General features: G+C 35.3%; 3 protein-coding genes across 3 annotated transcripts; 2 read left to right on the top strand and 1 right to left on the bottom strand.

Annotated features, from left to right (window-relative positions):
* Nucleotides 1-491: 491 nt before the first annotated feature.
* LOC110785573 (kelch repeat-containing protein At3g27220) lies at nt 492-5,439 on the top strand. Its single transcript, XM_021990033.2, has 7 exons — nt 492-883; nt 1,495-1,683; nt 2,483-2,712; nt 2,798-2,968; nt 3,068-3,173; nt 4,598-4,804; nt 4,957-5,439. Exons 1-7 carry the CDS (start codon nt 656-658, stop codon nt 5,119-5,121), a joined length of 1,296 nt encoding a protein of 431 aa, XP_021845725.2. The 5' UTR covers nt 492-655; the 3' UTR covers nt 5,122-5,439.
* Nucleotides 5,440-5,924: 485 nt separating this feature from the next.
* LOC110785572 (F-box/kelch-repeat protein At1g51550) lies at nt 5,925-9,565 on the bottom strand. The gene is made up of 2 exons (XM_021990032.2): nt 8,902-9,565; nt 5,925-7,097 (listed from the first exon to the last, which is right to left on the bottom strand). Exons 1-2 carry the CDS (start codon nt 9,452-9,454, stop codon nt 6,148-6,150), a joined length of 1,503 nt encoding a protein of 500 aa, XP_021845724.2. The 5' UTR covers nt 9,455-9,565; the 3' UTR covers nt 5,925-6,147.
* Nucleotides 9,566-11,041: 1,476 nt separating this feature from the next.
* On the top strand, nt 11,042-12,540 carry LOC110785632 (LOB domain-containing protein 24-like). Its single transcript, XM_021990121.2, has 2 exons — nt 11,042-11,250; nt 12,075-12,540. The coding sequence occupies exons 1-2, from the start codon at nt 11,095-11,097 to the stop codon at nt 12,438-12,440; spliced, it is 522 nt and encodes a 173-aa protein (XP_021845813.2). The 5' UTR covers nt 11,042-11,094; the 3' UTR covers nt 12,441-12,540.
* The last annotated feature ends 547 nt before the right edge of the window (nt 12,541-13,087 follow it).

The raw sequence follows: 13,087 nt of genomic DNA, 5'->3' as shown, positions 1-13,087 counted from the left end.
ATAATGCCACGATCCCACGATATACATTATCGGACTATCGGTTAAAAGGGTCTAAGGCTCAGTTCTATTGGACTTATTTTGACTGAACTTATCTGATCTTAACTGAACTTAACTGAACTTAACTGATCTTAACTGATCTTAACTGAACTTATTTTATCTGGAAAAAAAAATTATTTTGTCTGAAATAAACTTATTTGTGTGTGAAAATGTCTGAAAAAAACTTATTTTTGCTGAACATATATATATATATTATCTGAAGTTATCTGAATTTATTTCGTCTGAAATAAGTCAAAATAAGTTGAACAAAACAGAGATTAACTGATACGGAGTATCAATTTATCAACCCAAGTAGTTTCAATTGAACATGACCCGACCCAGATTGATTCTACCCAAACCCAGTCCGAACAACCCAATTTCAACCGGCTGAGGCGAAACGGAGGAAAGAAACCGCGTTCGTTAAAACAACGGAGTACCGACAAAACCAATTCGACTAACCAAAAACAATTCCTGTGTGCCGCGCTTTCTCTATTTCCTTCCTCCCTCCTTTCTTCCTCCTTCGATCCACCCCCATCTCTGCAACTTCATTCACTCACTCTCTCACTCTCTCACTCCTCTCACCTCAACATCTCTCACTTTCTCTCTCCAAAATCATGCGATGAAATTCGGAAGGCACAACCACAAGCATTCGTCATCATCTTCGTCGTTGAAACTAGTGATTCTGGTATCGTTTCTCGCTTTGGTTGGATTTGGCGTTGTTGCAGATCTCTTATGGGCGTCTTCTTCTTCTACCTTTTCCGCTTTTCGATATGTTGCTGATAATTGGCCTTCTCAGCAATCTACTACGATTAATCTTCCCAGTGTTAACCTAACTTCTCATCCTAAGGTTTGATTTCGATTTCTGGTTCCTCCATTTTTATGCCCTAATTTCTTTGTTTTGTTCAAATTAAGGTTGTTATGCTCCCAATTTTGTTCTTTTTTGTTGATTATTGAACATTTCCTGTTTGAATTGATAGTTGTAATCTTATGCTATTGATTATTATCATAACAATATATTGATTACAATTTGATCTTTATTAGTTCGCTTGCCCTAGTTTTTTCAAATAGTTAAACTAAGCTGTAATTTATCTGAATTTGATTTTTCTTTTGGTGGGATGATCTTGGATTTCGTGATTTAGGTTTGATTTGAACTCTTTAAGTTTTGAGTGTTCGTTAGGGCGGGGTGTTTAAGAATCATGCTTTATGTTGCTAAGGTATTAGTGTGCACAATTAGGGAATTGTTCAACTGATTAGTGCTATAAAACTAGGGTACATTGTGGAAACTGGAAACAGTGACAATTAGCTCAAATACTGATTTAGCTATGCATTACCGATTTCCTGGCAACAGTGTCAATTAGCTCAAATACTGATTTAGCTTTGCATTACCGATTTCCTGGTAACAGTGTCAATTAGCTCAAATACTGATTTAGCTATGCATTACCGATTTCCTTACTTTAGGCAAAGGGTAAAGATCAAGGAAAGAATGGAGCTCAACAAAGAATTTTATCAGCTACTTTTGCAGACTTGCCAGGACCCGAACTACAGTGGGAGAAGATGCCATCGGCTCCTGTGCCACGTCTAGATGGAGCTGCCATACAGATTAAGAATATCTTGTACGTTTTTGCTGGATATGGAAACATTAATCTTGTGAGTATCTTTAGCTATTTTGTATCCCATTTGTTGTAAAATTTGATTCATCAGTCTTTTCTGCTATGTATACTCGATACTCATCTGATTTTGAAACTCTACATTTATATTTGGTATGGTGTAGTATCTTACCACTACCCCAGTTATGCTATTTTATGAATCTATCGCTCCACAAACCATTTTGGTGCAATGCCTTTTGATCAGGATACATTATATAAACAAACAAAAAAATGCCTATTTTGCTGTTCAAGAAGCATAATCTATACTGTCTTATTAAAAAAGGAAATTGCCTCGATCTTTTTACTACTATGCTGATTTCTATGTAGTATAAGTGATGTACTTCTCATATGCTGGTCATGCGTTCTTTCGTACAAGTAATATTTTCCTCGGTGTAATATCATCCTTTTCACCACGAAAATCGGAAGGAGTCAATGTTGGGTTGATGGTGGTCAAGAACTTCTTGTTGGTCGTGCAGTCTGAAATAGAAATATTGACACTCATTGGAGACTGACACTTTCTATGACTTAGATGACAGTAACTAATAATGTTGTAAACTGTCTTGTATTAGGCTATAGCTAAACCTGCAAGTAGAACGTTCAAGCGTAATAATTAAAACAATCCTGTAGTTTTGGCTGACTTAGTGGGATTGGTTTGGATCTAAAAGTTGAAAAATACAACTGCACGACAAGTATTGTTGTTTGATAACACTCTGTATAAAATTTGATTCACAAACTTGTCTTAGTGATTTCTCAATATCATGGATGATGACCTGTCTTGCTTGTTTGCTTATGGTTTGCAGGTGCATTCCCATGTTGACGTCTACAATTTTACGGACAATACTTGGGGAGAAAGTTTTCCTATGCCTAAGGAGATGGCTCATTCTCATTTAGGAATGGTAACGGATGGGAGATATATATATGTTGTAACTGGACAATATGGTCCACAATGCAGAGGGCCGACAGCTCGTAATTTCGTGCTGGATACTGAAACAAGGCAGTGGAAGGACCTTCTTTCTTTGCCATTCCCTAGGTAATTTTGTGATGCCTTGGTTCTTTGTTACTGTCTGGTACTTTGTTATTATGCAATTGTATGAATTTATCACTATTTTATATAGGTATGCACCAGCTACTCAACTTTGGAGAGGAAGGTTGCATGTCATGGGTGGTAGTGGGGTAAACCGGTACACACCTGAAATAGAACACTGGAGTCTGGTAGTGAAGGATGGGAAACCATTGGAGAAGGCGTGGCGATCCGAAGTGCCTATTCCTCGTGGTGGACCTCACAGGTTTTATATCGTAGATTTTATCTTACATTTATGTATCAAGTCAGTGGATATCTTGCCTTGATCTAATACTTTTTCATTCCCTTTTTTTTTTTTTTTCAGGGCTTGTGTTGTGGTTGATGACAAACTAATGGTTATTGGAGGTCAAGAGGGTGATTTCATGGCCAAACCTGGGTCACCAATTTTTAAGTGCTCCCGCAGGCATGAGGTAATTTCATGAACTTTTTCCACAGCATGATGGATTTCTTGGTTGTTTATATACTTTGTAGTAGTTTTGAACCCTCTATGATGTGGTATTTGGGGCACTATGTGATTAAGTTTATGAAAATTAGCTTGCCACAATTAAGCTAAATTTCATATCTGTTCTCGCTGCACTGTGAACTTTCTGGCAAGTGAACTTTGTATTACTAAATGAAAGTTAAAGTATAAACACATTACTACACCAGAACAAAATGCATAAACAAACAAAACACCAAAGCTTTCTGATACATCAGTATCCACTTACCCCTACCTTCTAGGAAGGGCCGAATAAACAACCCTTCATTTATATCAGGTTACAGAAACAAAGATTCTTGTTAACATCCTGACATCAACAAGCTACTCTAAAGATAATCTGATGTAGCATTTGATCTTCCGTCTTCTTAGGTCCCAAAAGACTCTCATTTCTTTGGATCCAAAGGCTGTAGACTGTTTCAGCAAACAGAATTCCACACAGATTACTAACTCGTCTTTCTCTTAGCTGCTCAGTTTCTGCTGTAAAACCTGTCACCTGTCTGTTATGATGCAGACAATGCACTGTGATTGCAATAACCATTAATAGATCGTTTTAAGCTCTCAGGCCTAGGATGATTGTGGAATCTCTTAAAACTTGTTGTTCCCAGGTCTTAACATTCTCAATGTAACCATCGCAAGCTCAACTTGGTATCTAAGTTTCTGTGTTAGTATTGCCTATTTATAGGGACTGGTGGTTGTCATTCTATGCTAGCATAAGGCAGCAAAATTTGAGTTGACATTACATGTTTAGTTTATTATTACCTTGGTATTCGTTTACAAGATTGGCTATCTTGCTATTTAACTTTACTACTTTAGGTAATTAGATTGAATAGTTTATGTATTGGACTGCCTGCTCGAAAACTTGTCCAATTTTGCCAATCTATTGATCAAATGAGAGTTCAGTATCCAAGATGTCACTGTTGGTTATTACTTTCTACTGCTGCATAGTCCTAGGAGTGGTGGGTTTTTTAACACAGAACTTCTGGCTCCGAAGGAGATCTAGATGCTGGCGTTCAACCTTGGCCATGTGACTGAGGTCTCTCGGGAAGGACCCAGGGATATGATATCACCAATAAGGAAATATTTATAGTAAATACAATTGTATGTTTGAACTTGTTCCTTGTAGGATTAGGAGTTATCACCAATGAGTGTACAATTACCCTTGGACAAGCTGCTAAGTGATGTTTTATTTGGTAATCTATGTCAACTGCTAAAGTGATGTTTCATCTACCTTTCGTACCATGACTGAGAATTTTGAGATGCATGATGTCCTGATTGGTAGTGTATCACCTGTTGCTCTGTTATAGTAGTTCTGGACAAATAAGGTCGAGGCATTCTATTAACTTGTAAATTTTTTAGGTGGTATTTGCCGATGTTTATGTGCTGGATGATGAGATGAAGTGGAAAACGCTCCCCCCCATGCCAAAGCCAGATTCCCATATAGAGTTTGCCTGGACTATAGTTAACCATTCAATTATCATTGCGGGAGGCACAACTGACAAGCATCCTAACACAAAAAAGATGATCCTGAATGGAGAAATTTTCCGGTTTGATCTAGACACACTGGTAAAAACCCTTTACAACTGATTCTTGGGTTGTGTATAATATTTCTTGCTATTCTGTGCCTAAACTGCCTATTGTCCCAAAATTTATGTTCTTACACTTCTATTGATCTCTTTATTCATGTCGTAACTTGTTCGTATTGTGGTTTGTTACAGAAATGGTCAGTGATAGGGAAACTTCCGTACCGTGTCAAAACAACTCTAGTTGGATTTTGGGATGGTTGGTTCTATTTTACTTCCGGTCAGCGAGATAAAGGGCCTGATGATCCAGCCCCCAGAAAGGTCATTGGGGAAATTTGGAGAACTAAATTAAGCTTCTAGCCAATTAATTTTTTAATACTTCAATTTTAGGTAGGTCATATTCTTCATGTACCATTGTTAGATGTTCGAATCTGAAGCTGTGGAGCAATATTGGTTCATTTCTGCTATACCGTGTCAATCGGGGAAGGCGAGAGGATGAATATGAGAAAGAACATTCAATTAGTTCACTTGGATTCTTGTATAGCTTGTAAACATAAAAGAATCAATCAAAGATGCCTAGCCCCTTTATGTTCAAGGGAATTTTGTATTCCTCCAGCAGTTTGTAAGAAACCCTCAATACATCATTTGTGCAGCTAAATTAAGGGTTTGTTTCTCTAACCAATTTTTTTTTTTTTTTTTAAACGTATTATTTATGTTTCTAATCAATTGTGCAGCTAAATTATATCTGTTATATTTCTCATTTATATAAAAAAAATCTTTGGTTTGAAAGATACTTCATACTTCGTATTAAAATAACCGGGTATTGGATTTTAAAGGGTAATTATTTTAGCTTGAACACTAGCAAATTATTCATTGAGCAATATTGGATATATACGTACTTGTATATATCAATGGCAAACGTGTAAATAATTTCAAAGTAAAAGACGTACAATATTTGTGGTTTTTAATGCGAAACAATATTTGTGTTAGACAGACAACACTTGTCCTTCTCGGAAACATCGTCTGAAACAATCTCTTTTGTGCACCCGGGTGCACCTAATAATTTTCAAAGCCCAGAAACAATTATATACCAATAAAATATACATAAGATTGTGCCCAGTAAACATGACGTGTTACATAACCAATAACCAGTGTTCATGACATACCAGCAACAAATACTTTCATTAAACCAATAACCAGTGTTCAAGTGAGTAAAAAACAAACAAATTACAAAAATGTCATCCAACAATTTTGCACGCAAAACTGAAAAAAGCATCCCAACTATCTACAACTCAAAGGATTCTTTGAGTTATCCTGTCTATACTACATCTAATAAGACATTGAATTGTATATTTACACACCTCTGTGAACTACATGCCATAAGCATCATCCACTCAAGCAAAGTTCAACAGCAAACACATCACCATCAAATCCAAGACCGGATTGTTCTGCCGGTGGAAGTAATCCATCCACCATTCCACCAAACACGTACACCAGACGGCCTGAATCGTCAGAGCATGCTGCGTGAAAGGACCGAGCCTTGGGTTTATAGCCACGGGATTTTAGTTTTCTCCACATTCTAGAAGAAAAAGGCTGCTTTTTTACGGCATTCACATCAAACAACCAAAAGTCATTTTTTCTACACCTTTGAGAGTTTTCACCTCCATACATAAGAAGTTTCCCTCCTAGGATGAGTGTAGCTGAATGACCAACTCGTGGAAGGTTACTTCCCCAAGGTGTGCTCGATAAGTCAAATTGAACGAGTACCCAATGTGGATTACCCTCTGAGCTGGCATCGAAAATCCAGACATCATCTAAAACATCGTAACCCAATCCTCTTCCCCCAAATAGCAGCGTTTGTGTATGGTTGATACAAGTCAAAGTATGTCCAGAACGCGGTGGTGGTGATAAGTTGGTAAGAATCTCATGCCAAGTTCCATGACTGAAATTCTCTGACATTTCCAAGATCCACAAATCTCCTAATCTAACACCATCTGGTCCAATCCCTCCGTGAATAAGCATTCTCCGGTTCTCCATGCAGCAGCCGGCGTGGGCCCCACGTGGTGGTGGTAGAGGTGCCGTGGAGCCCACATCAAGTAGCCTCCAAAACAATGTAATACCAATTGTCTCACTATGAACAATATTTCCAACCCAGGTATCGTTTAGACGGACACCATGATCATTGATGCCTCCAAATAGTATGAAATATTCACCACTTACGACACAAGTATGCCCAAAACGTCCACTAGGAAAACCTGAAGTCACTTTCTGCCATTTTAATATGGTTTTCAGATCGTAACCAAGACACGCTATCCATGTATCATCAAGATGACGCCCTGAATGAAAAAAGTTAAGAATCAGAATATGAGAGTAATTCGTTAGCAACTCAATTTCATCACACTTGGAAAGAATATCTTTGATGATGATGATGCTGTAAAAACTTGAACTGAAATTTATCATTTGGCATAACATTCTTTTATAAGTTGATCACTCTTGGAAGAACATTCCTACTGAATCTTTAAAGACAATACGGCGAATAAACAATCTTGAAGAGGTTTCTTGTTCAGAAGAAAAAAACAATGACTGCATTTCTCCAGCAACTCTGGAAGTTATTGATGATAGATAGAAGTAGAACTACGAGGGATGTTTTAGTCAAAAAAAAACCCAGCAAGGAAACTACAATGAACATCTTAAAAATATTACAACAAGTATCATACTGTTCGAAGGAGTTGGGACTAAATCAGCAAGGAAACTACACTAAACTATGACCTTCGTAATCAGTGAAGAAATATAAAAACAGTCTGTAGCGCCAATAATAAATAAGAGATACTGATGCACGATTGATATTAAAGATACAAAGAAGCTAGCCATTATTTTGCCGGTATATAACTAGATTGTGTATGTTTTGCTCTTCTATTCATGAAATATTGAAAGAGTGTCAATGTTCAGATACAATGGCACTTGCATCAGAATTTTGATGCAAGGACAGAAAAACACATAAAGGAGAACAAAATAAAGCAAAGATGAAACCAAGTTACTCCGTGTATTGCATATTGTTCGTTACAAATCCTGCATGATTCCAGCCTCATTTCGAGAGTACATATAACATAAATACAACAGTCATATCCTTATAGACTTTAAAAGCCTAAACGGTGATTACTGATTACTGATCAGGCAACTGTTTATGGAGAGAAGATATAATAACACACCCTGGTTCTACTTTTGGCATAGCACAAGTATTTGATCATCGAACGGATGTGGTAAAAAGTTCAATCAGAACCCATGAAACTCAAACACGCCAAGGCGCACAATTTCAGACACACAAAGGCTATTTGAAAATTGGATACAAGTGTAAGGACATGACATTCTATGATCTTAGAAGACTTTTATCATCCATTAGTGAGTGACTGAGTGTGTATATTGCACAGTTTCATCTCCTTTGTGCCATCTCTCTTTCTGTACATTTTATTCTCTACGGATATGCTTGAACCGGCCCGAGGCTAGAAGTTTTGTTCAAACTCGTTCATTAATTAATAAACGAGCTTTGACCGAGTTTGTTCACGAGTTGTTAGCGAACGTATCGACTCATTTGCAGCCCTAGGTTCAAGATAATTAAGTGTTTGGGATAAATTGACATAAATGTCCGACACGAGGATATGAGCTGAAGTATAGTCTACAGGTTAGTTCTATCATCATAATTCCAATGAGGCAATGAATGCCAATAAAGTTCAGCCTTAGTCCTTGAGAGTACTCCCTGTCTCCCTTAGATCATTGTTCCAAAGAATGCCTTGTGCTTGAGGAAATTCCAAATTGACCCTCAAAATTTTCAACAAACATGAAATGGGAGTGGGGTCAAGCTTTGCCCTTTTTGTACAAAACACTAAAACAGAACACTCAACTAACAGGAAAACAGATCTTACTAAAAAAAATTACCTAGTATCATTAATATCCCAAAACCCTAACTAAGAAAGGTCAAATCTTACTCAAAAAATCCAATAAAAAACCTTAGAAAACCACCCATATACAGTAATCTAACCATGATCACAAACAAAATACTAACAATCATGAAATATCAACAATCCAATATAAAAATATGCAATAAAGAACAACAAATTGAAATAGGTAGCTCAAAAAACTGACCTCCTTCACATCCACCACCAAATAAAACCAGGCAATTTGAAACAAAATTGAGAGAATGAGAAGCTCTAGGGCAAGGAACCAAAGTATGAACAACTGGGTCACTCAATTTCAGACAAGAAACAGACCCCAATTGAGCAACCTGCTTATACACCTTCATCCATGGCATGTAATTAACCTCACCATAATTAGCAACAAAACATGAAGATTTAAGGGAATCAACACAAGTGGGACCCCAATCTCTCCTACAAATGGGTTCCCACAAAGCATCAGATGATGCTAAAGAGTTGAATTTCTTGCAAGTTTGAGCAAAAGAAAGGATTGAATTTATGGGTAAAAGGAGGAGGATTGAAAAGAAGTGGTCTTGAACTAAGTTGGAAATTGGGGAATTGTCAAAATTGTGATGATTATTGCTAGATTCACCCATGAATAAAAGGGGGAAAGGGGGGAAATTATTTGTTTGATTTGAAGAAAAAGAAGAAGAATTATTGATGGGTTTTTTGTTCGGTTCACCAGTTGTTGTATAGGAGGAAGTTGAGCCATCATCATAGCTCATTTTTTTTTTTCTGGGTTGCTTTGCTTTGCTCACTCACTCACTTCTTTGGCGTTTCCACGCATTTCCCACGAGACACATTTTTGTCGTATATACATATTTTTGTATGCCCACATTGCTCAATCATGCACATTTTCTCCTATAACCCATCATATCATACTTTCTAAGAATGTCTCTTGAGTTCAATTCACAATAAGTTTTGAGATAAGTAGTTGAGTACTTAAGTCAATAGTTTTAAGTTTTTAATTACGGAGTTTTTCGGAGCAGAAGTAATCTTGAGTTAGAAGAGTTTTTTGGAGCAGAAGTAATCTTGAGTTAGATCGGCTTGCCTAGTTTTGGGCAAAAAATAAGTTATCTTGGTTAAAGGTGCACTTTTCAGCATACTGTCATTTGTACCTTGATTCATTTGAAAATGTAAAATTCAGACTTAGTTGCAAGGTGCAAACCAGATACACGGTGAAGATTCATGATGATAGGCAATTAGAGCTTAGACTCTTTGGATGTATCAAATTTCAAGCCAAAACTTTCCCATGATTGTTTTGTGTATTGTGAGTAACATGATGTACACGTCATTTGATCTCAAATCTTATTTACCGCCCAGAAGACATTTCCGGTCTTCTTATTATAAAGTTTCAACACTACCTTTCAATTCTTGGTTTTGAGATTCTAATAATAGGTGGTTTGATGGTGTTAAACTAGTAAAACACATAGTAAGCTTGTTGATTTTAAAATTGACAATAGAAAATCGAAACCCGCTTTTAATGTTCCCTATTCTTGTTTTTAGGCTAAGCAATACATAAATTCTATTGGTTTATACTTATAGTGATAATTATCTCAAATAAACATGACATACTTTCTTTTCAGTGAGGTAATAATTACTACTGGTCTAATTACTACTGATCTACTGCTATGTACTTCTTTCGTTCTTTTTTAAATGACACAATTATTTAGGCACATTTGCCAATCCACGATTTCAAACATTAATATCTATAATTGTGGATCAGAAAAAATTATAAAAAGTTGATATTTAAATAATATTTACTGATACGAATCTAATAAAACACTACACGACTATGTTTTTTCTTATGTATAAACCACAAAAGGAAGTCAAATGTGTTTATGTGAATAGTTTCTAAAACCCCATTGTGTCATATAAATAAGAACAGAGGAAGTACAAAGTTTGCATCATGTAAAAAAAAAGTTACTTCTATAGTTTGTTTTTTAATGGTTAATCAAATAAAATAAGCCGTGGCTCAAATGGGTACTTATTTTTCTTACAACGGAAAATAAATTACCCTCATAAACTTGACACTTAAAATCTAAATCAATTTACTAGCCGTTATGTAAATATACATAATTACATAACACAATTTACCTTCTTCAACCTAATATATAATTCTATATCAACCTCAAAAAACTTCCTAATTTCACAAAGTAAATTCAAAATTAACTAGCCGTTAAATACATTTCCAATATTAGAAAAGCTAGCTCGCTAATTACCTCTTCCAAGATCAAAAACCAAGATACTCTTATATATACTACATGATAATTAAAAAGATCTTACAATATTAAGTGCATCTTATTACAGATTGTAATAAAATAAAAATAATCAAAGATTTAGTAAAATAAAAAGAATAAAAAGAATGTCGAATTCAAGAAGATGTGCAGCTTGCAAATATTTGAGAAGAAGATGTCCTAAAGATTGCGTTTTTGGGCCTTATTTTCCTTCAAATAATATTGAGAGATTTTCTTGTGTGCATAAAATCTTTGGAGCTAGCAATGTTGCCAAGATGTTGAAGGTAACACATTTTTAATTATTATATTTTGTATTACTAATTATATTCGCCTCACACGAAAAAAAGATTTCACAATTTAATTATTTACTCTTCATGCTATAGATTACGATGTTTGTGTGTAAACTGTGTATTATTATGACTCTTTAGTCTTTAAAATAAATACAGAATAGTAATTAGAAGGATTTTACACGTTTTTATTTCTGAATTTCGAATTCAACGTAAAGAAAATGTTATGTTGCTTCTTTAAAATGACATGTTTATGTTATGTTTAAAACTTCATTATGCATGTAAATCAAAATGTGGTAGACTAGAGAAATGAATAGTTGAAGTTCAATTCAGAAATTTATATACAAGGTAATTGTAATGAAATAGTACACCCTCTTCTAAAATAAAATAAAATAAAATATAATGCACCAGAGTATATAAATTGATTTCAGAATAGGAACTCGAATAAAGATTCAAGCTGAACACATTTTTGAATAAGAAATTTGAGAAAAAGGCATTTATTTTTGACATGGAAACTAACATAGTTTAATCAATGTATAAACAATACCGTCTCTTAAATCTTTTTAAAAGGCGTATTGTTATGGTTTTGTTGCAATGAGTTCAATATCACTACAAAAAAATCACTCTATAAAGATCATGAATTTTGTCTCTATTTATTACAATTTTTTAGAGACAATATTTTATTAATTCACCTCAAGCTTGAGATAGATTCTTATAGTACTTGTCTCAAAATCTGTCTCTGAATAATTTTATAGCGTTGTGTATTTCATCATAATATGTAGATATTAATTGTTTTAATAAAGTTGTTAATGAATATGCAGCGACTCCCAGACGGAAAGAGGAGGGAGGCAGCGGAGAGTCTGGTGGTGGAAGCGAGGTCGCGGGTTCGAGACCCGGTGTATGGAAGTGTTGGGACAATAACTCAACTTAGACAACAAATATTGGAAGCTGAATTTGAGTTGGCCAAGACACAAGGTCTCATTGCCTTACGCCGAGCACAACATCTACATGAACAACAACAACAACAACAACAACAACACCATTTATTATTAAAATCAGAAACTGATGAAAAATTGATTACTAATTATAATCAAGATCATTTTCATTTTGATTATTCTTACAATAATCCACAACAACAAATTACATCTTTTGGGGATTATTTTTCTGATGAATCCTATTTATATTAGTACAATTATTCGTAATTGTACACCACTTTGGAATAGTGAAATAAGGAGGACAACATATATTCTTCTCATCTAGAAATGATGGTAGCTACTATAGTGTAATTTTAACTGGTACCTAACTTTTAACGTAGTTTGTAGCAATCTTTAATTGTGTAACATTATACAATCATAAATAAGTGAAGATTCACTATTCTACAGCTTCTATCTTATACAGAGTGTTCTCTTTGTTTTGTTTAAGTTACAATCTTTACTGTTCATCTCAATTTTTGCAATGTAAGTGATATTTAGTAAATTACATCTATACCCCCATTTTTTGGATATAATTAGGAGGAAATGTGGTTATTGAATGTGAAAAAGGGTAATTTGGTAAAGCCGAGTGGATGAAAAATAGAAAATTTTCAATTAAAAACAAACGGATAAAAATAAAAACATTGCATCTAAAAAAGAACGAGAGAAGTAAGGATTATTCACACTTTTTTTTCCTCCTTGGACGAATTCGCGTCTTTGTGTTACAACTAGGGGTGTGCTAAAATTGGCCCGGACCGAAAAAAGGGACCGGACCGAAGGCAATCGGTCTGATCTCCAGGTCGAGAAACATCAGTTTTCAGTCTTCGGTCCGGTCCGATCTGGGTTTTGGACAGGACCGATTT

The sequence above is a fragment of the Spinacia oleracea genome, chromosome 1 (assembly GCF_020520425.1).
Source record: "Spinacia oleracea cultivar Varoflay chromosome 1, BTI_SOV_V1, whole genome shotgun sequence".
In the NCBI taxonomy this organism is placed as follows: Eukaryota; Viridiplantae; Streptophyta; class Magnoliopsida; order Caryophyllales; family Amaranthaceae; genus Spinacia; species Spinacia oleracea.
The sequence above is the reverse complement of the archived record's forward strand: the minus strand, read 5'-3'. Positions and strand labels throughout refer to the sequence as shown.